Genomic DNA, 23,019 nt, shown 5'->3' with positions numbered 1-23,019 from the left:
TGGCATAAAGGGTCAGGCTGCTGATGAGTAGGGCTGTAAAGTGTTTATTGATATAGCTTTGTGGTGAGCTGCATAAATTATGCTGTGACACTTGTGAGTAACCGCCCTGTTTCGACCGCATAAAACCTGGCTGTACCATCATGCAGATTCTCATGTGTCTTTATGGCAGACTTCCTGCATATTCCTCGTCATCTTTCCCCATTATTAAATTTGATCTGGCAAAGAGAGGAATATGTGCACAATGTGGCTTTTAACTTTCATGCTAAAGTTGGAAAACAATTACAGCTTTTAATAGCTGTAGTTGGTTTCCAACTCTAGCAGGAGCGGTGGGAGGTGCAAAAAAAAGGGATACTGAAGGGTTGGTTCAAGTAGCAGACAGGCACAAGATAATGTATTTGCATACAACGCAGCATGTGATGGGTAAGCGTGTGCACAATAAGATGTATTTCCTCAACCCCCTCCCACCTCCCTTTTCATTTGAACTGTAACAAATCAGATTTTCATGCATACCCGCACTACATAAATTTAGTGGTGCATGTATGCCATTGTTCTGTACTCCACCACATACATGATATTCCTGGTTTCAGTAGAGCCAGGCTGAGATTCTTTCCTGTGATCTTGCAGTTCCTGTCTGCTCTTTTGCTGCCATGTTGAAATCGGAAAAAGTAAAGGAAAGCCATCTGTTCATTTTACCTTTCTCAGTGTATGCCAAAATCAAACCCATCACACGCTGGTTCACACCCTACCTTTCTTGGCAACCCGAACAGGTTGCCAACCAGCAGCAACCCCGTGATCATGGATGCGGGTTTCCCCACTTAGGCGGGGGACTTCTCAAGGCTGCTCCCAAAAATGGTTGAATGTGGATGCATCCTGTGGGCTTATCATGGCTGTTTATGGGGAAGATCTTGCAGCCCTCTCAGCTGAATGTTTAGCATGCCAGCCATGTGCTGTGGCCTACTGGCTGCACAGCACATGAACACATGAAGCTGCCTTATACTGAATCAAACACTCGGTCCATCAAAGTCAGTATTGTCTACTCAAACCAGCAGCGGCTCTCCAGGGTCCCAGGCAGGGGTCTTTCCCATCACCTACCTGCCTGGTCCCTTTAACTGGAGATGCCGGGGATTGAACCGGGGACCTTCTGCATGCCAAGCAGATGCTCTACCACTGAGCCACAGCCCCTCCCTTGCAGTTTTTGCAATTCCAAGCAGGCAACCAAAACATGAGCTTTGTCAAGTCATACATAGTTGGAAGGTTGCACTTGGCTGGGTTGTGTGCGCCTGGAGTACAAACAATTTTTTTCTTCAAAAACCGCTTTGAGATGCTTTATAATGTTTTTTAATATTACACAGATTTACACCAGTACTGTTCTCCCTTTCCAAACTTGATCTAAGCACCTCCTGCTTGCCTTGTTGGGAAAGTATCTGATTAAAGAGATACTTAAGAAGCTTGGCTAAACTTGCATTGCTAATTCAGCATTATCCGGCTGCAGCTCAATGTGCATCCAATTTATGTCCATATTTCCTGGTCCAGCACATGGGTAGGAAAGCCCACTTAATCTGAAGTCCAATGAAGTGATATTAAATTAATTTCCAAAATGAGTGAAAGTCTCGCTAAGTGTTCTAAAGTGCTGAGTTTCCTTTCAACATACTGTGTTGTGCTCAGATCTCGGAAAAGTTGCCTTATTCGCCGATAATATTATTCAGGAAAAATCAGGGCAGGTAAAAACGGGTCTGGAGAAAGTGAGGTGCAAGAGGAAACGTCAATGGCCTTGAAATCAATGAGAAAGTTAAACACATTGGAGTATTACAATTGCTGATGCATGTAGATACAAAGAGAACCTGTGCTTGTTTTTATTGCCTCCCAAGCAGTTATCCAATTGCTTATGAAGGAGCTATCCAAATCCCTTTCCTAGCCCAGGAACAGATGTCCCCTGAGCTCTCCCACACATGAATCCAGGTTCTGATTTCATCCATGCTTTAAAAAAGTAATAATTCTATCTGCACTCCTGCAACTGGGAACCAAAGGGAATTGTGTTAATGTATACGGATTTATAATTCGATACACAAGCTTTAATCTGTCTAAGTAGGAGGGTGGCTACATGTAGAAAAACACATCCATTGTCATCTTTATCAACAGCTAGAAGCCTGAAACACGAATGTTGTTATTCTGTTCTCATCAATGAGGATCGTAGACATCATTTACTTCATCATCATATTGCTATATGACAATTCCAAAAAACTCTTATTTATTGTCTGAATGTATCATTAACTTTGGCTATTGCATCTAGTTATTGAATCGAAGCCTCTGTGAGGGGTTTTATAGAAATAACAGTCAATGATGCTATTCTTTCTCAATGCTAATAAGACGTAGACCAGAACCCCTGGAGGCCTTTTAAAATGCTAAAATTCTGCTGATTTGTTTGCCAGGCTAAGATGGGTGACTACAACCCTCTATTTCCCTTCCAAAACAACTGGTCAGCAAGTTGTCAGCAGTTTTTAAAAGGCTGCGTATGCACAACTTCAGCAATTTGAGCAAGTAGGGAATTGTATGTACAGGACTCCTCTGACCATGTGGTTCCTTACGTAGCCAGGGCCAGCTTTTGTGTGCATAGCGCACTGATCTGTATTGGGGTATTTATGCATAAGCAAGAATGGCTAAACAGAGTCAACCCTGGTTAGTACTTGGATGGGAGACCACCAGAGAAGCCCAGGGTTGCTACACAGCAGCAGGCAATGGCCAACCACTTCTGTTCACCTCTTGCCTTGAAAACCCTGTATGGTCAACTTAAGTCAGCTGCGACTTGACCACCTTCACACACACTGAAGGATGGCTACCTTCTTGGAGGGCCGTTCTCTGCTGCAGCCAGGGGCCAACTAATCTATCATTTGATCAGCTGACAGTTTTATCCTTCTCGGAGGAGTTTAGGATAGTGTAAATCAGGACAAAAAGGACAAGAAGATTTGAACCACTACCACCAACATGCTAGTCTGCCTAGCAATCAGCCAGGATATTATGCACAACAGCCACAGAGGAGTACTCTTATATACTAATTACAATCATTGTTTTTATTTTCATGAAGACAGAAATAATGCCCAAAATGATTAGCATGTGTTAATAAAAATTTGTTAGGGAGTGTCAGAGACCAATAAAATTTCTTCATGGGACATCAGTTGGCTATCTGTACAGTCAATATATGTATATTTATAAAACTATGGCTGCACAGTGAATTTAATGAGACTGGTGGTCTAAGTAAACATAGACTGGTTGGCACCAGTCTACACCTGATGCTATTTAACAATTGTGAATGTTTAGTTTACTTTATACCTATGAAAAAACGGAGGTTGTATTAGGAACTGTTTTAGCTCAGAAACTGAAAATATAGTCCTTTGGCAGTGTGAAGAAGCTGATATACTTTTAATCAAGCAGGTGTTCGGACAAATTGAGGAGATAGTAATATTTTTATCTCAAAAGTATATGCATTATTTTAATCTGGATATTAATAAACTTCTGTGCTCAATTCCCTAGCTAAATGATAAATCGTGTATGCAAACAGGTGCTGCACATATTATTTTTCTTCCAATCCAGCTATTGGGGAAGAACATGACCAGCTTGGTTAAAAAAACAGAACATAAAACCAAGATGGGATGCCCCCATCAGCTGTTCAGAGGTCAGAGTGGGGACAGATTAACTTCCCTTGATAGCCCTTTCCTCCCAAACCACTATTTTAACCTTTGTAATAGGTCTGTAAGGACTTTAAAAAAGATATATTATTATATGCATAATACTTTTAGGTTCATAATTATACTTTTAATTTGGCTGTTGTTATATGTGAAGATATTTTAAGAAACTTGCCTGTACCCACAGCAATTTGTTATGGTTTACCCCAACAGTGTAATTTTCCAGCTTTACCAGATCAGTGAAACAGCACATATTTTGCATAATGAAGGTCCCAGCTTCAGTCCCTGGCATCTCCAGTGAAAAGATCTGTTGTTAGGTAAGATCTTTTTTCACCTGAGACCCTGGAAAGTTTCTATAAGTCAAAACAGCCAATACACTGCTAGATTGACCAGTGTTCTGACTCAGTGTATGACAGCTTTGTATGTTGATAGTCATTTTCACCATGTTTCTGAGAATCACCATTATTATCAGATAATCCTACATAAGCCCTGACCTGGATGGCCCAGGCTAGCCTGATCTCATCAGATCTCAGAAGCTAAGTAGGGTCGGCCCTGGTTAGTATTTGGATGGAAGACTACCAAGGAATACCAGGGTTGCTGTGCAGAGGAAGGCACTGGCAAACCACCTCTGTTAGTCTCTTGCCATGAAAACCCCAAAAAGGGTCGCCATAAGTCTGCTGCGACTTGACGGCACTTTACACACACACACAATCCTACATTACATTCAAAAACATGGCTCAACAAATCAAATCAGTCAACTATATGCTGCAAATTCATGTATTTTCAAGAGGCACACCTGCTATATCCAGTTTGGCAGTTTTGTGGGGTTTGCTCCAGAATCCTTCAGGAGAATGAATCTGCTACCATGATTCATCATGCCTTTGATATAAACTATAAAATAAGAGAGCAAGGAACAGATCCGGTGCTGGGACTGGAGGCACTGATTAGTGCCTCTGCGTGACACAAAACCTGTGTGGGCATGCTCAGATTTGCATTCAGCTTGTCATTAAACTCTAAATTTGTATTGGTGGTGACAAGAAGGCTCTTCTTTGAGGGCAAAGGGGAAATGATGAGTGAGCAGCCAAGACCTCTCATAAGCATTCTGGGTTTATTTCTGACCTCAACCAGAACACCGTTTGTGACTTCTGTTTCAAGTGTAAATTTGGGGGGGGGGTTGGAAAAAAAGGAATGTTATTTCATTCCTGTTCTGAAACCATTTATCTTTAGAGGGGGGTGCTGAAAAGTGTTTAATACAAAGGAACACCCCCCCAAAAAACCTGATGAATTCTTAGAAAGAAGATGTAGTGTTGGCTAGGGCTGTTGATTTGGTAAAAACCGAACCAAAAAAATACCGAATAAATGCCAATTCGGTAAATTTCTGGTTCGGGTATATTGAATCAGCAAAATCCGGGAGGTTGGCAAAGCCGAATTTGCCATTCCGGAATATCCAGTTTTCTGTGGCTCCTGCGGGGGCATTTCTGCAGGTAGAGGTCCCAAATTTTCAGGGTAGCTAGAAGGGACTCTCCTTGCAAGAACCCCCAAGTTTGGTAAATCTTGGGTCAGGGGGTCCGGAGTTATGGGGTCTGGAAGGGGTCACCACCATCCTCCTCCATTGCAATGCATTGGCAAAGTGCCTGTGTCCTCTTTAATGTGACCTTAGCAATGTATCTCAATGGGGAAGCTGGGCTTTAAACGGTGGGAAAGTTCACCCTGCACCTCAATAGAGACAAAGTATCACATAGTATCTCTACGGAGGCACCGAGCGAACTTTCCCACCCACCATTTAAAGCCCAGCTTCCCCATTGAGATACATTAGATCAGATTAAAGAGTCACACAGCCACTTTTCCAATGCATTGCAAGGAGGAGGATGGGGGCAACCCAGACCCCATAACTTCAGACTCCCTGACTCAATCTTCAGCAAACTTGGGGGTTCTTGCAAGGAGAGTCCATTCAAGCTACCCTGAAAATTTGGGACCTCTACCTGCAAAAATTCCCCCCAGAGCCGCGGAAAGCCACGAATGTGTTTAAATGGCTTTAAATGGCCGAATTATTCGGGAATCCCAAATTTAAACCTGAATTCCTACCTATACCAGTACAGGGGAATGCGGGATTTGGGAAAAAAGGCCATTTAAACCCGAATCCGTATTATACCGAATTTTAAAAAAATCCACAGCCCTAGTGTTGGCCCATCCACCAAGGTGCAAGACTATGAGTACTGCAACGCACCCATCTTACTATCTATGCACAGAAGAACATTTTAATTATTTCTTCAGAGTAACAACTCACATACTGTGTCCTACATACAAAGCTGGCAATCTATGTCCACTTGTTTCCCTTTACCCTAAATAAACCTTTGCCCACACTATAAAATCAGAAAAGCATGCAGGGTCAGAGGAGCATGCCTATCATATTAGGTGCTGTGGAACACAGGCAGGATAATCTTGTTTGTGGGCTTCCTAGAGGCATCTTGTTTGTGGGCTTCCTAGAGGCACCTGGTTGACCACTGTGTGAATGGTCTGCTGTACTTGCTGGGCCTTGGTCTGATCCAGCATGGCTTTTCTTATGTTCTTATAATGATGTGCCCCTACAATGTCAGGGTTGAGAGGGAAGGTCAACAGGTCAAGAAGAGCAAGACTGCTCTTGACTTCCTGAATCACATGCTATCCATTTGTCTGATGGAACAGATATGGTGTGGAAACACTCCCTACACTGATGACAAAAGGTTGTAGATAGACAATGCCAGTATATCAGATGCTGAGGGAAGCAATAGCCATGGTTTGCAAGCCCTGCTTGTAAGCTTCCAAAGGCATCAGCCTAACTGCTAAAAGGCTGGACCTGACAGACTTTGGTTTGATGAAGCAGAAGCAGTTCTTCAGCTTATAAACCTTGCAATCAAATGGAACATTTCCTCATAACAATGAGCTCTGGAAAGAAGGTGTTCACTAGTTGAAATTGTGATTTCCATCAGAAGCTTTGACCATAACTCAGGCATCTTTAAGGCAAGGCACAAAACAAACAAAAAATAAGGGCTGAGTTTACATGAAGAAAAAACAACAAGAGTTTTACTGTCTTCAGATGAACATCAGAAAAATGGGTTCCAAATATAACTATTTGACAAAAGCAAAGAAAATCATGCAGATGCCCATTCTCCCTTTCCATTGCATTCCAAGGAAGATTGCTGTTATTTTGCTAGAAAATCTATGTTTATGTTCTTTAGTAACAAGTGTGGGGGAACCTCTCCTCCTCTACTACTGTAAAACAGTATAGGGTCAGTCTGGGAGCTTTAATGTTCTCTTTGAGTGGCCTTACTCTGGGGTAACAATAAAAAGACAGTTAACATTTATTTATATGCTGCATCAGTTAGGAAATATCTCTACAAACACAAGTTACTTAGAAACAGCAAGTCAGAAATAGGATAAAACACCAAGAGAAAAAACAGGCTGTAAATACATTTCCAAAAATGTGTTTGATTTTCTGTCTTTTTCTTTTTCTTGACTAGCACCATCTGTACACAAGAAAGTATGAACATAAATGTTTGGATAATAAAGATTTGCAAGGCACTTAAGACAGTCTTTCTGTGTATTTTTACTTTAATGGTGCTTTGAGCAGCGGTCCTACATCTGCTCTTCCTTCCTCGCCGTCACTGTTGGGGGGGAAAGTCACTTCTGCCGGCAGGTCCTATTTACAAATGTGTCCTTAAAGATTTCTCAAAGTGCTCTTTCAGGCTAGGAGAATCCACATCCTTGTTTCTCAGTGTCTTTGCTTCTTTCAGCTTCACCTATTCGGTTTATGCCCCACTCTTCAGCATAATCGAGAGAAAAAAATCTCTCTTCTCACACACACAGTCAAAACATGACACCAACCTTCATCTTCATTCTGTGTCTTTGGGGTGCTTTTCAGAAGGGAGGCAGGGGAGTGGCAGTAGCTTGGGACATTCTTGAGATTCATTTTTCACCGTCGCCGGGAAGTGATGTCGAAGCAGGTGATCATCATGAGGTGGGCCTTGCAGTAGTTGACGCGATTCTCTAGTCGCTCCGTCACACACTCAAGAGCCTCTAAGTACTCCAGGGAATCCAAGTCAAATACCTGTTCCAGGTCAACTGTGAGAAAGGAATCAAAAGCTGAGGGGGAGGGAGAACAGACTCAGCACATTGCATATGTTGTGTGTGTGTGTGTGTGTCTAAGGAAAATGGTGGGGTTAGCAAAGAGTTTACACAGCACCATAACAGGCAGTTTCCCTAGCGTTTTCACATTCCTGCTTATGCAAGATCTTGTGCAAGTGGAAAAACATCCTTGGCTTTCATTTTACTTTCTCCTGTAACATGGAGCATGAAATATAAAACACTCCAGGAATGAGCAGAAGACACCATCATAAAGATGGGGCACTTTTAACTCCAACATGTTGCTTCCTCACTTGACTACTTCACTGTCAATGATTTGTAGGTGAACACTAGAGCTCATAGGAAGCATTAACTTCATTTGGCAGACACAAGAACATAGAAGAAAAATTTGCAAACAATGAGGGCCAAAGGATGACAGAACTGAAGGGGTAGCAGAGGGACTGTGACGTATCTATAAGGACCTGAAAAGCATAAGATAGTGGCCCATTCAAAATAGCAGCATTCACTATGATAGTACTGGCATTCTAGCTACACTGTGTTACCTTTAAAACTGTAGTGGGAAAGAAATTCAGAAACGGATTCAAGTCCAACTTCAACATAATAAAATTTGATGACAATTCCAGTTTGCAATTTCACACTTGAACCCACATTGAAGTCTTTTTGGTATGGTATGATGTGTTTGATGTCAGCAGCAGAGTGTCATGGGAATGAAAATGTTCTCCCACTAGTTTCTGAACGTTGACAATTCGAGACTGGCTGTGCTTTCTATTCTCTTGCATGGAAACTGACTGATTTGTCCTATGTAAACAGCAGAAGGGCTTTATTAGTAGGTGATAGCTTTTATGGTGGTAGAGGATGAGAAGTGAATGAACTTCTGATGGAACAGCTGGTATTAGCAGTAGTCGGTGTGGGAATGGAGTTGGCATCTGGGTATGTTGCACAGCCTAGTCTTTGAGCATGCATCTGTAAATTAATTTTAAGTAAGCCTTTTTAAGATGGGGGGGCTGTCCGTAAATTAGCACTGGGCTATTACTCGAAGCCTGTATAATTGCTGAAGATGGGCTGTAGATCATTATTGATACAGAATCATAGAGTGCAAAGAGGCCATACAGGCCATCTGGTCCAACCCCTTGCTCAATGCAGGATCAACCTAAAGCATCCCTGACAAGTGTTCGTTCAGCTGTTGCTTGAAGACTGCCAGTGAGGGGGAGCTCACCACTTCCTAGTAGTAGTGCCTTTAGCTGGGAGTTGTAGGTGATAATATGTAGCTTTTATGTCACTTTCAGGAACGTGTAATGTAACAGGGAATGCCACTCTGTCCTCGCCAGTCTGAACTTGTTTACAGACTAAAACAGCTACTGATCAGCAAATTATTGGGGAGTTGTTTTTCCCACTAGTGGTGTAACATCAGTGTAGGTCAGATAACCAGAAAGGCAGTATGAACGCAGTAGTTGTTCTTATAATACAAACTTGCGATCTGTGCAGAACTGTCACAGTCCTGCTACTAACCTTTCATTTCAGGTCTTTTGGCCTCACTATTTTCACAAATCTTCCTCTCTATGTATTTCTGCCCACTGCAGACAATACTTTAAGCACCTAAAACCATAAAATTTATGATGCAATAGAGCTAGGAGTCTTTTGGGTGCCCCATACTTGTTGCAACACACTAAAACGGCAACCCCACTAGGAAAAAAAGAAGTCAGGCCTAGGGTGATGCAGGCAGCCAAGGGAGCGATGCATCAACTCCTGACCCTGATAATGGCCCTGCAGGAAAGGGTGGGGCCAGGGGGTGGGGCTGAGGCTAATCAGTGGGGATGGGGATAGAACACATAAGGAGACTCCAAGTTCAGGTTGAGGAGGTGTAGAGACAGGGTGCTGACCCAAAGCAGAGGAGGCAACACACCAAGGGAAAGAAGATGAACATGAGTGCTGTTACCCTTGTTTCCCCCCTTCCCTATTGAGGGTAGTGGGATATGACGGCAGAGGGCAAGGGGGAAGCCCAAACAATGAAGGAGCCACACAGTCAACCTAGCTTGGCCCCAAGCTTCAGCCTTTTTCAGTGGTTGCCCCAGGCCTCTAGAACAACCTTCCAGAAGAGGTTTGGGGCAATCCTACCCTCCTGGCTTTCTGGTGCGGCTGTAACACAGAGTTATTTAGAGAGCTGTCAAGGCAGCATGAGCCTGGGCAAAGTAGGAATAACCAGTGGTAAAACAATTTTCTGCTGTAGGTTTTAACCATTTGCAGCAATGATTTCCTCACCTAACAGTGCATTCCTAAGAAGAGTTACTCCAGTCTAAGCCCATTCATTTCAATGGGCTTAGACTGGAGTAACTCCTTAGGAATGCACAGTAAGTATAGAATATTGGTTGTGTCTGTGTTGTTTAAATATTGTTTTCTTAGAAATATCCTCATAGCTTGAATGTAGAATTGCTTAAACCTGTTATGACAACTATGGGAACTTTAGCCTTTTCTTTCTGTGTGAAGAACCAAAATTAAACCCTTATGTGAGCCATTTCAACTGAGGGTCAAATTTGCCTTGAAGTATTATTTCATAGCAGAAGAGCAGATTTATAATATAAATCATATGTCTAAGCTATCTGAGGACAAAAGGAGGGGGGATCTCATTTTCAGGACCTTAGGAGTGAGACGCGAACACGCTAATCGAGTGATGGCAATATTCCCCACTACAATGCTAAACAATTCTTGGATTCAGCTCTTGAGCAAATAGGCCCACTTGTTTTTACTGTCAGAGTTTAATGGGAATTATGTGTGAACTGTTCTAGAAACATAACCCATCAAAATCTGCCTCTAGGTCAAATGTCAATTCAGTCTTTGCTTACAGGCACAGTGGCTCATAGCTTAGCTACGGCACAGGTAAACTACTGTGTGTCAAACAAATAAACCAAGTACAACCTTACATTCACTGAGCCATTTATTAGGATCCAGCATCAGGTACTGTTTGGTCACTTCCAGCTCCCTCATTAACCACTCGTACTTGGCCTTGACCTCGGCGATTCTCTGCTGCCGGTGTTCTAATATTTTCAGCTTAGCGTTGAAGCAAATCATCTCCTGCCCAATACGATATATGAAAGAAAGTTAACAGGGAGAGGAAAAGAATGTTTGAGGTCAGATTAGATTTCTCTCAACTACATTATCTTCCAAGTGGTAACAACAATTACACTGAAGAGATTGTTCGGTGACTGATAGCTATCTTCATCAACTAAAAGAACACAGACACCTTGGGCAAAAACGCATGGTTGCTTTAGCCTCCTTTATTCCCTGTTTCAGCCAGGATTCAGCCAGGATCGAACACATGCGTTTTGCCGAACGTGTGTTCGATCCTGGATTAATCCTGGCTGAAACAGAATAAAGGAGGCTAAAGCGACCATGTGTTTTCGCCCCTTGTCAAGTTCACATTGTGAAAGGGAAACTTTTCACCATACATTTATTGAGATGTTCTGATTGTTAAGTTACACCACTTTTCCCCACAACAGAAATATTCACCTTCAAGGCTACAATTCTAGCCAATGCCCAACACCATATATCCCACCCATAGAATGCTGATGTGGTTGCTAGGGAACATTTGCATGACAGAATCAATGGGCTTAACCCTTCTTCCACATGCAATTCTACCCTTCAAATGCACTTCCTGGTCAATTTATCATTCTTCCTTGCATCCAGCTGGAATCCAAAACTACAAATGAACCAATCTGAGGAAAACAGGATCTTGAGGGTGGACCTTATTACACATGATAGCATCCTCAGGATGCGTATGGGGTCTCCAGCCTGCATCCTGTGTAACAGTCACAAAATGGGTTGCAGGTTTTCCTCAGTACCTGTGCATGTAATGCCTGATTCAGATAATGAGTGTGGCATGCATGGAGGAGGCTTCAGCCCCCCTACCCCCAGCACCATTTCTTGACCTGACATGGACCAGGGGAAACTCTTTGGTCTGTTGGGGAACCCCATGAGCATACCCATGGACTTCCCCAAATAGCACACACCCAAGACCCTGCTGGCATCTGAGGAGGGAGGCTGAGACCTTTTCTCCACATGAACCACAATTATAATCTGAATTGATCACTGTGTAGGTGGGAATTGAGGAGAGCCTGCAACTCATGTGACTGTTACATAGGGTGGGGAATCTGTATCAAACGTGTACGCAATGATGTGTGAACAGGCATGTGAGAGGTTATGCTTCTTCCCACTTGGGAAGAACTCCCTAACCCCTACATTCCCATTATCTTGGCAAATATGGGGTTGGAGTCATGTATTTGCCAATATTAGGTCTAATGTGACCCTGATATATCTTACTTCATTGCACTCTTATTATTTGAAGCTATACCTTCAGAATGAGAGGTCCTGCCCAGGAACTTGCAAACATTTTTTACCAAGTCCCTTTACGCATCAGGCCTCATGCGTATGACACTTCTTACTCCAGGGAATAGAAACCCAGTACAGCATCCTTTGGCCCACATATGTGGGATCCCTTCAAAGTTGTGGCCTGAATTGCTTGCTATATTCAGTTTTTTTTTTTTAAATCAGAGATTTCGTATGTGTGAAGGAGTTTTAATGTGCGAAACCCCCCTTTTCTCCTGCAAGAATTTCCTAATCACTTAAATGGAGGAAAAAATGATACACGTGCATTCTTGTGCATGTATATACAGCTCTGCACTCTTTAAAAAGGTAAAGGTAGTCCCCTGTGCAAGCACTGGGTCATTACTGACCCATGGGGTGACATCACATCCCGATGTTTACTAGACTATGTTTATGGGGTGGTTTGCCACTGCCTTCCCCAGTCGTTTACCCCCAGTGAGCTGGGTACTCATTTTACCAACCTTGGAAGGATGGAAGACTAAGTCAACCTTGAGCCGGCTACCTGAAACCGACTACCATCAGGATCGAACTCAGGTCGTGAGCACAGCTTTGACTGCAGTTCTGCATTATCTATTTAATATTTTTGTCTTACTTTTTTTAAATTAAATTTTTATTCATTTTTAAGGGGTACAGAAAAAGAAAAGGGGAGAAAGACATATAGGGAAGATTTGGCATTTTTGTCTTACTTTTTAGCCGAAATTACCTTTCAAGGTATTCACATAAAGAAACAAAACAATACTACTAAAAAAAAATTCAAGATGAATTCATTGGGGAGGGGGATTCTCAGCTGAACGGGATCTAGGCCTGATGAAATGTGCCTAGTTGCTTCCTGCCTTCCTTGTGAGGGCCTCACAGATCATAACTGGAAACTGGGCGGAGGGGGGCTTTCCACTGGAGCTGGATGCAACCGGAAGAACTAATACACTTCTTGTTCTATGTGTGGACTACTTTGACCTAGTTTCCATAATGGATGCTGACAAGGTCCTGGGATCTGTGAAGGCCACTACTTGTGCCTTGGTGCAGAATTCCACAGTTCGGCTATTTCCGGGAGCTAGATGGTGCATGCATATTACTCCTATAGTCACTCCACTGGCTGCCCATCAGTTACTGGGTTCAATTCAAAGTATTGGCTGTCACATACAAAACCCTTCATGGCCTTGGACCCTCATATCTGCGAGGCCGCCTCTCCCCCTATGCTCCACCATGACAGCTTTGCTCATCTGAGCAGGGCCTTCTACAAATGGGCTGTTTGGTACCAGCATGGTGTAGTGGTTAAGAGCGGTGGTTTGGAGCGGTGGACTCAGATCTGGAGAACCGGGTTTGATTCCCAGTTCCTCCACATGAACGGCGGAAGCTAATCTGGTGAACTGGATTTGTTTCCCCACTCCTACACACGAAGCCAGCTGGGTGACCTTGGGCAAGTTACAGCTCTGTTAGAGCTCTCAGCCTCACCTACCTCACAGGGTGTCTGTTGTGGGGAGGGGAAGGGAAGGTGATTGTAAGCCGGTTTGAGTCTCCCTTAAGTGGTAGAGAAAGTCGGCATATAAAAACCAACTCTTCTTCTTCAAAATCAACAGCTGCCTGTATATGTGCCTTCTCCGTTGTGGCCCCTACCTTGTGAATGGTCTACCTCAGGAGGTCACAAGGGCTCCCACTCTCCTGACTTTCCGTAAACTATGCAGAGCTGCATTACTGAAGAGGGCTTTTCTGCGCAGGCAATAGGGCAGCACAGTACAAAATGATCCACAAAGCTACTTGGTCAAGTTATTAGGGGCTTTAGTCTATACTGCTGTGTATAGTTTGCTGTAATTTGGATCCCACTATGTAATTTTGTTATCATTTAACGTGTTGGGTTAACACTTATGCTTTACTTCAGTTCAGTTTTTTAGACTTCTGGTTGGTTTTGCAACCCAAACCCTATTTCATTGTTTATTGAATGCCCCATCCTGTGGATCGCATTGACTCACTCTGTGTAATCCACCTTGAATCCCAGTGAGGAAGGTAGACTATAAATAACAAATAAAAATGCAAGCACCATATTGAAGTGAATTGGAGAGCTGGTACATGTTTAATTTCTGCTTTGCTGCTGCATTCATCTGTGGGCTAGGGTCTGCTGTGGTTACAGTACTGAGGTAAAGCCTCCCTTCATGATATCTTCTTATATCTCTTTGCAAGGGGAAAGCCTGATCTCATTACTGCATTGCATAACTTTTTAGAATTATTTTTAGCACAATTTGTTTAAAAAAATCCTTCCCTTAGCTGCAGGCAAAGAGCTGAATGGAAACCCAAATACATGAACATAATACACTGAGATAAATTTGACATATTCACAGTTAGGGAATGGGGATCAGTCTGTTAAGAGATTCTCACATTGCTGTCTCCCATGCGCCGCCGCTGGAGCCGCTCCACATCATCGATCTCATAGACTTTAATCTCAAAGGGCTCTCCCATTCCTCTCTGGGCACTTCGTAAGGGTCCATCTACCCAGCGTACTGCTGGGCTAGTAGGTTTCCTTACTGGGGACATTGTGTCAAGCGATAAAGCTGGGATGAGTCTCCGTCTCTGAGAACCTAAACAAGCATTAATGACAAGTCTATATGATCAAGGAGCAAACTGCTCATTCTATCTGCAAAGAACAGTATACAAGAGAACATTACATGGAATCAAAAGCAACGACTTAGGATCTACTTATCTCTGAACATTAAAACCAAAGACACTGTGACATTACAATCTGTCAAGCTCTTACCCATGTGTGTTCTTATTCTCGTCCTTTGCAAAGCTCTGAGCCTCCAAAATGGTGGATTCATGTACTACAACTGTTGCGATCAATAGATGGTGGAACCATCACAAAGTGACTATCATGAGATGACTGTTCATTTGTATGATATCCCAGTCACAACCCCACAGCAAGGCTGCAGTTTACTGCATCCTGAAATTTCTTTGAAATATAGGGCAAGCCAGAATGTCGTGACCTATTTATGTGATAGTGATTGGCTACAGGGTATTAATGCTCACCAGTTAAATGAACCAGTCTGTCTCTTGGAGGCTATACTCCTCAAGCTTGTATCTTTCGCACATTTTTTAAACGCTAGTTTAATGCTAATTCTTATATTGTATTGCTCAGAATGGACATGTGAAAAATCATAGATGAGTAAAGGAAGGGGAGAAAAGAAAGAAAAAGAGAAGAGAGAAATTTGCTTGGGGCCGGCATGGTGTAGTGGTTAAGAGTGGTGGTTTGGAGCGGTGGAGTCTGATCTGGAGAACTGGATTTGTTTCCCCACTCCTACACATGAAGCCAGCTGGGTGACCTTGGACTAGTCACAGCTCTCTCAGCCCCACCTATCTCACAGGGTGTCTGTTGTGGGGCAGGGAAGGGAAGAGGATTGTAAGCCAGTTTGATTCTTAAGTGGTAGAGAAAGTCGGCATATAAAAACCAATTCTTCTTCTAGTTAGATTCAAGTCCAGTAGCACCTTAGAGATTAGAAAGATTTTCAAGGTTTGATTCCCCGGGTTTGATTCCCCACTCCTCCACATGAGCGGCGGAGGCTCATCTGGTGAACTGGATTTGTTTCCCCACTCCTCCACACGAAGCTAGCTGGGTGACCTTGGGCTAGTCACACTCTCTCAACCTCACCTACCTCACAGGGTGTCTATTGTGGGGAGGGGAAGGGAAGGTGATTGTAAGCCGATTTGAATCTCCCTTAAGTGGTAGAGAAAGTTGACATATAAAAACTAACTCATCTTCTGTGTGTGAAAGGCAGAAAATTATGGGGTTATATATTCTAACTCAGACTTGGTTCATTTTCTATTATATTATGCCTCCTAGGAGAGATTAGAAGAATATGGGACAGACAGCCTCAAGCAGATCCCAAACAGACTCTGTTGGCTGCGAGAGGTTAGTCCTGTGCCAACAGACAAGGAGAAGCACAATGAAAGTATACTTAGACCTGGTGCAGTAAGTGTGACTCACTGGAAATGACTGCCTTTTCTTTGTAAGAAGTCAATAATGTGGAAACAAGAGGATATTCCAGAAATAGGAAAATGGCAACAAAAAATGTCAGAATATGCAGTGATGGCAAAATTAACCAGCATGTTGAGAGGAAAAACGATGAATGAATTCCACAAGAATTGGAAGTATTATTTTGAATATGCAAAGTTGAAGCTATAAAAGAAGACACTAGTATGTAGAGAGTAGCTGTAGTGATTTTGGTAAGAAAGAAAGTAAAAGCGGAAATTGTGTTAAGAAATTAAATAATATTGAAGAAACCATAGCTTACAGCAGAAATGACAGATAGATATCATAATGTTAAATATAAAGTGTAGAAATATTAAGATGGCTATATATTGTGATTTTAAGAACTGTTAAACAGCAACCCTGGAAGAAGCCCAGTTTGTATATGAATGGGATGTATGTAGTGTTTGTTATGTTAACATTTAATAAAATATTTCAACAAAGGTGGGGGAATATGATACAACCGCCACACACACACACACACACATTGCCACAGTGACTCAAGGTCTCTCAACAAGCAGACAAGAGTCTACAAACAACTTGAAAGTGTTCTGAAGTTTTGAAATGAATTTCAGGTGGATATCTGTCATCTATTTTTACTATTGTCTCATCAGCTGTATGTTACATTTTATGTGTGACTTGCCATTTGAGGTGTATTATTCCATTGTGCCATTGACTGAATATATTGTCACATTTTCAATTATTCACAGTATTTGGTCCTTATCCGCTTTGGAATCTGTATAGTTGTTTACGCTCTTGAACCACTTCATTCTATAATAAGTCTTTTTTTAAAAACTCTTATCTCATTTGGTGTTCTTTGCTTTATGCTTCTAGTACATCGGTACTGGTGCTTTTTGTTGTTGCAGAGGTCAGTCTCTTTTGCTTCCTGGAATATTGTGAAAACAGTGACTAAAGTCACCTACTACAGGTGATTCCAACCCCAGCAATAAAGCCAAGGATGCTGCTGTTCAGCAACGTGACATTTCAAGCAATTTGACATTGGTAACTTGACATTTCAAAACAATAATTGGGGAGACCAGCTTCTACTAACAATAACTGAAATTAGGACTCTGCCAACACACATAAAATTAATAAGCACCTCTCCCACTGTCCATTAGTCATCTGAGAAACATAGTATTAATAGTCATTATATTTTATTCAACTCTGCCCTCACAAACCTCAAGGTGATTTACGTGGCAGTTTCCCATCCAGGCAGCCACCAGGACAAAAGTTTCTTACTTTCAACAGTGAAACAGTTCTGTGTCCCCCCCCCACACCCATTGCTGGTATCTACATTGCTGGTATCTAGTGAGGGCAATGGGCAAAGCCAGGGAAAGGTTGTTGAAACAATATTAGGAGAGTTTTCAGGTGGAACTGGTGCAGTCATTGCACGAGGGCCGTTAACGCATGGCCGTTTTGTCTTGTGATTCTCGCTCTGATGTCTCACACTTTTCTATCCCACTATTGAAAATCCGAACGCATGGGGGGCTTCTCCTGGTGGCTGCCAGGCTTGTTTCTTCCCCGTCCCTGGTGCGAGGCAGTGGCGGGGCCTACCTTTAAGGCAATGGGGGAGCATGCAGGGCGGGGCAGCTCCGGGACTGACCGACACGGCTGCTTCCCTCCCTCCCCCGGTCTCCCCAGGCGGGACAGAAGCACACGTTGAGAAGGCCCCTCAGACTGTGGAGAGACAAAACACACAGCTCCGGGTTTCTGCTCTCCACTTTCGCCCACGCTCAGTTGTGGCTGGTCAGGAAAGTTCCCTGACTGAGGCCGAACCCGTGCAGGTCCACATATCTCTTCAACAGAAATCCCAGTAAAATGTTTTGTTTTTTTCTTTAGGATTGCACCATTAGGATTGCTGGGCGGCTGCAGCGAGGAGTGCAGAGGGGGGAGGTAAAGGAGGGTGCAGGAGTGGGGTGAGAGAGAGAGTTGACCCGAGGGCTGAAACGCACAAACAAGCAATCGCAACTGCTGCGATTCTTAATTTTAAATCGGGAAAAAGCAGGGATGGAATAAGCTGGGGAAGTTTCCATAGGAAGTGGGTTGATCCTGCAGGCTAGAGGCGACCGTGCGTTTTGCCTGTGGATATTTGGTACATTTGTGAGAGAATCGCAGGAAAAAAATGGCCATGTGTTTTCGACCTAGATAAAGCCCCAGATTTAAGGTTGTATGTCCCTTCCCTAAAAATTTCCTCCCTTCTCCCTTTTATAAAGTGCACCCTCTTGGGCTTAGGGAATCAGTTCTCAGGTGCTTAGTGGAGGTTCTTTGCTATTATATACGAAAAATTGGAGGGAATTCCATCTTCCCCTCGTGGGGAGAGGGAATCCCCTAGTAGTCCCCAGAGCAGCCCCAAGCTTTCTCCTCCCTTTCGGGGGGGGGCAATCCCCCAGCTGGGGCCAGCTCTCAATGGCAGGGATGGTTACCATGCAAGGGAGGGGGAAGCTTTGGGCTGCTCTGGGGACTGCTGAGCCCAGCTAAGGGATTTCCTCTGCCCAGGGCATGTCTCAGCAAAGAAAGAATAGAAAGATGGGCTGCTATGAAAGAGGGGCATTTTGTTTGCCATTACCCATACATTTCTGTTAGGTATTAGTATCAGATGTATATGTTTTCTCAAGATCCAGTTATCTTCTGCTTTAACTGACCAGAGTCCTTCTGTGCAAATATATTTGGGTTCTCACCTTATGAATAACATCTGTAAATATGTATTTCTGTTGCTGAATAGAATACATTATGTGTGTGTGTGTGTGTGTGTGTGTGTGTAAAGTGCCGTCAAGTCGCAGCCGACTTATGGTGACCCCTTTTTTTGGGGGGGGGGGTTTCCATGGCAAGAGACTAACAGAGGTGGTTTGCCAGTGCCTTCCTCTGAGAATATATTATAGTAGGTTTTTTTTGGGTGGAACAAGTCTTTCTGACTTGTGGAGGAGCTTATTTGAAACTTAATCTGTTTTAAATAAGCATTGATTAATGAGCTGCTTATTAGTCTAGACACAGAAGGTATTGCATGACTTGAGAGGACCTCCTGCTGCCTCTGAGCTTCCCCCCCCCTCTGTGTGATTTATTTGATTTCACAAGGTAGATTGTGTAAGAAAATAATCCACACAGCAGCACTTTAGGGTGAATTCATGATTCACTGTGTTAGGGAGATACTTCAGCTGATGCAGTATTCAAATTTACCCACTTGAATGCACAGTAATAAAATGTTTTGTTAGAGAGAATTATGCTCCAGTCTTCAGTCCCATAGTATCCTGGTCACGAGGGCAACCTGAAAATTTGGCAGGACCTTCATCCCTCCACCCATCATTGGAACACACATCCTCAGCCTTAGCAAATCAGCCCCAAACGGAACTCTGAATTTCCGTTAGAAGACTGACAGTGTAACTTTGAGGAGAGTTACACCCTTCTAAGCCCATTGACTTCAATGCACTCTAATTTTGTCAGAACATGCTGTTTCATGCCTGGAGCTTGTTCCCAAGAGGATAAAGGGTTTTGGTTTTTTTGGGGGTTTTTTTAAGGTTAGGTCCTTTGGTTATGAAAAATCTGACAACACCTTCCCCAAAACTTTAAAGTAACTTTGTTGTACTTTTCTTTATTATTACTGCCACCTCCCATATTGTCCAGCCAGCCAGTTAAGATCTGCCTCACAATCCTTGCTCTTTTCAGAGGTGAGGTAGGTGGGAGCCAGAAACAGTGATTTTTTAGTAGTGGCACCTCGCTTATGGACTCCCCGTCCCCTTGCGTCTTGACTGCTACCTATGTTGCCAGCGTGGTGTAGTGGTTAAGTGTGTAGGACAGTGGTGTCAGACAGGCAGCCCACGGGCCAGATCCGGCCCCCGGAAGGCTGTTCTCCGAGCCGCGAGCCAAGGCCCGTGCCCCCACCCCACCCCCTGCTCTTTCCCGGGCACAGCTGTAGCTTTAAGGATGAAATGTAGCTTTAAGGATGAAATGTCCTCAGTGCCCACTGCTATAGGTGCCCACTGCTGTAGCTTTAAGGATGAAATGTCCTCAGGGCCCACTGCTAGGCAACCACATGATATTTTTAGTCTTTAAGACTTGGTTTCTGTCTGGGCAGGGCTCTTTCCAGGACTGTTTTGGCCTTTGAGGGAGGACTCCTCAGGGCCAGGCCTGGCAGCAACCATCAGGCAACTTGATACCACACAGCTTGCATGACTCATCCAGGCCCAGCTACTTCCTACTGTTCAACTGCAGACACCACAAGAAAGCCATTATGGTGTAGTGTTTGGAGTTTCAGAGTAGGATCTGGGAGACCCAGGCTGAAACCCCCACTCTGCTATGGAATCTCACTGGGTGACCTTGAGTCAGTCACACATTCTCAAACATAACTTACCTCAGATGGTTGTTGTGAGGATAAAATGGAGAAGAGGAGAATATTGTAAGCTGATTTGGGTCCCCATTGTGGAGAAAGGTGGGTTATAAATGTAGTAAACAGTAAATATAGCTGAACACGGGCAGGCAGATAAAAAGTAGGTTAGTGAGTGGGTGGGAAAAAGAGAAGGAAGCAGGGAAAGGGGAGAAGATATGTGGTTGCCATGAGAAGGAAAAGAAGAAATAGCATGGGGAACGAAATACAGAGGAAATTGAGATGCCCCCCCCCACACACAAAAAACAACCTTGTGGGTTGCACAACACTGCACAACTGGGCCATAGTTTTCCTGGGTAGAGGCTACTAAGGGGCAGGAAGGAAGAACATCTTAAGATGGGGCAGCAGTTAAAGGTAGGTTGGCGGGTGGGTGGGAAAGAGAGACAGAAGCAGGAAAAGGAGAGGGGCTATGGGGGCTTTCAGGGAAGGAACAGAGGAAATAAAAGGGGAGGTATGGTTGCCAGGCCGAGCCTGGCAACCACTGGGAGGGTTGGGGGAGGGGACATGGGTTTCCAGTAATAACTAGAGCTACTCTACATCACTTCTGGGTTTCCCCTGGAAGTGATTTAGCAACATCAGTGACATCACTAGTGCTTTTTGAAATTCTCCTGCTGCCTCTCAGAGTGGCATCAGGCAAAGAGGGCTGCCAGTGGGAGACCTTCTACCACAGCAGGAGGCCTGGCAGTCCTAGGGTGAAAATGAGGTGAAAATGAGATGCCCCTGCAAGGCCTTGCCAGTCCCTCACTTCTACAGAAAATAACGCCATTGCCCTACACCAGAGGGATAGCACAGAAAATCCCCTCACAAGGCAACTTGGAGTAAAATCCAAATAAAATCCCACATTTTCATCCACAAATCATTTTATCAATGACGTTCCTCCTCCCCTCCCCACAAAGTTCCCACTGCTGCCTTGTTTCCCCAGATCTAGCCAGAATTACTAGTTATGAGGCAGGCCATTTACACCACAATCCTAAGCAGAGCTGCATCTTTCTGCATCCACTGAAGTCTATGGGCTTAGAAGGGTGTAACTCTGCTTAGTACTGCACTGGTAGAGCCTGTAAATGAGCACTGCTAGAGCAGTGAGAGGAGGCAGCCACTCCTTGAGCATGGGCAACTGACAAGTAATTTGAGAGAAGTCCCAGGGAAGATGTAGGTCATAGCAGACGGTGTCCGACACCCACACATCTCCAGCCAACTGCGGAATAGTTATTCCTCCCCTCCCCCAAATACGTATCTTCACTGGGGCTAGATTTCAATTCACTGTTTCTAGGCCAATTGTCTGATGCTATTGTGCAGGGAGATGATTCTGAGCTGATTATTGTCCTAGGCACAGGCTCTGTGATGCGGCTGTGTTTTTAGAAGTGAACTAGCTCAGTCCTGTTCCCAGCCTTCCCAAAACAGAATGGGCAGCTCCAGACGAGCCAGATGCAATGGTATTCCTGTGAGCTAATTCTGAGGCCGCCAACTTAGCAGGTTTTCATTTACAAGTAGTCTAATGATGTCCAACTCAATCATGCATGTACCACAGAGCTTTCAATGTGCACAATAGGCCCACTGCTGCTTCCTCTATTAAATCATTCTTATATTTGTGAGGTTGAAAGCTCAGTGCTGGCACGTGGTAGTCAAGCGTGTAAAAAATGATTACTCGGATCCCTTTCAACACAGATTTGCTGCATGAAATGGCCTGGCTGTGACCTGGGAAAAATCAATGCTATTGTTTTTAATGAACAAAACAAAAATGGTTGGGGCCCATTTCCCAATCTCTGCTTTCCAGTCCACATTCAAGTGTTGAACAGCACAGCCCCATGCAAAGTGACTCCAGTCTGTGACCATTGATTTCAATGGGATCAGACTGGAGTAACTCTGCGGAGGACTGCACTGAGAAGGGGTCACCCATCACCATCATCGCTGCCATCATCATCTGTTGTGGAGGAAGTCAGAAGTGAGCAAGCAAAAGACGGTTGAGCTCAACGGGGACTCAGTCAGAATTCCAAAACTTAGGCCAAAATCAGAGTTTAGTCCACTTAAATGCACTATGCCCTGTGTTGCATCATGGGGTTGAGGAATTTAAACAGGTTATTTACTTTGATTCAGCAAGAAATGGTCCACTCGTTTAACTTATAATTAATCAGAATCTGTTTCATTATAGCATATCCTCTGGTATTAGGACTCATACCATTAATAATCCAGAGATGCCATACTGAGAACTTCAGAAGATAAGCATCTTCCTGCATGGCGTGTGGAAAAGTTGAGTATTTGAACCTTCTGGAATGGTTGTGTTTATTTTTTAATCCACCACCCAACTGTACAAAGTCAAGATTAAAAACAAATATAATTATAAATATCTTCAGGAGTTTATTTTTTTTAACCTTCTAAGCATCTCCTGATCGCTCACATAATGAAGAAAATCAAAGGAGCCTGAAGGTCATTAAGGTCTGCTCCAGTATGGT

General features: G+C 43.6%; 1 protein-coding gene across 1 annotated transcript in view; it reads right to left on the bottom strand.

The window, feature by feature from the left end:
- Positions 1-7,543: 7,543 nt before the first annotated feature.
- The window catches only part of KIF26B (kinesin family member 26B), a 366,977-nt gene continuing 351,501 nt past the window's right edge, over positions 7,544-23,019 (bottom strand). The window contains exons 13-15 of the mRNA XM_056853346.1: positions 14,550-14,749; positions 10,721-10,871; positions 7,544-7,781 (exon numbers count right to left, since the gene is read on the bottom strand). Of these exons, the coding sequence (XP_056709324.1) occupies positions 7,633-7,781; positions 10,721-10,871; positions 14,550-14,749 (500 nt within the window). The 3' untranslated portion in view covers positions 7,544-7,632. The remainder of the gene's footprint in view (positions 7,782-10,720; positions 10,872-14,549; positions 14,750-23,019) is intronic.

This window comes from Euleptes europaea, chromosome 7 (assembly GCF_029931775.1).
Source record: "Euleptes europaea isolate rEulEur1 chromosome 7, rEulEur1.hap1, whole genome shotgun sequence".
NCBI classification, from domain to species: domain Eukaryota; kingdom Metazoa; phylum Chordata; class Lepidosauria; order Squamata; family Sphaerodactylidae; genus Euleptes; species Euleptes europaea.
The sequence above is the reverse complement of the archived record's forward strand: the minus strand, read 5'-3'. Positions and strand labels throughout refer to the sequence as shown.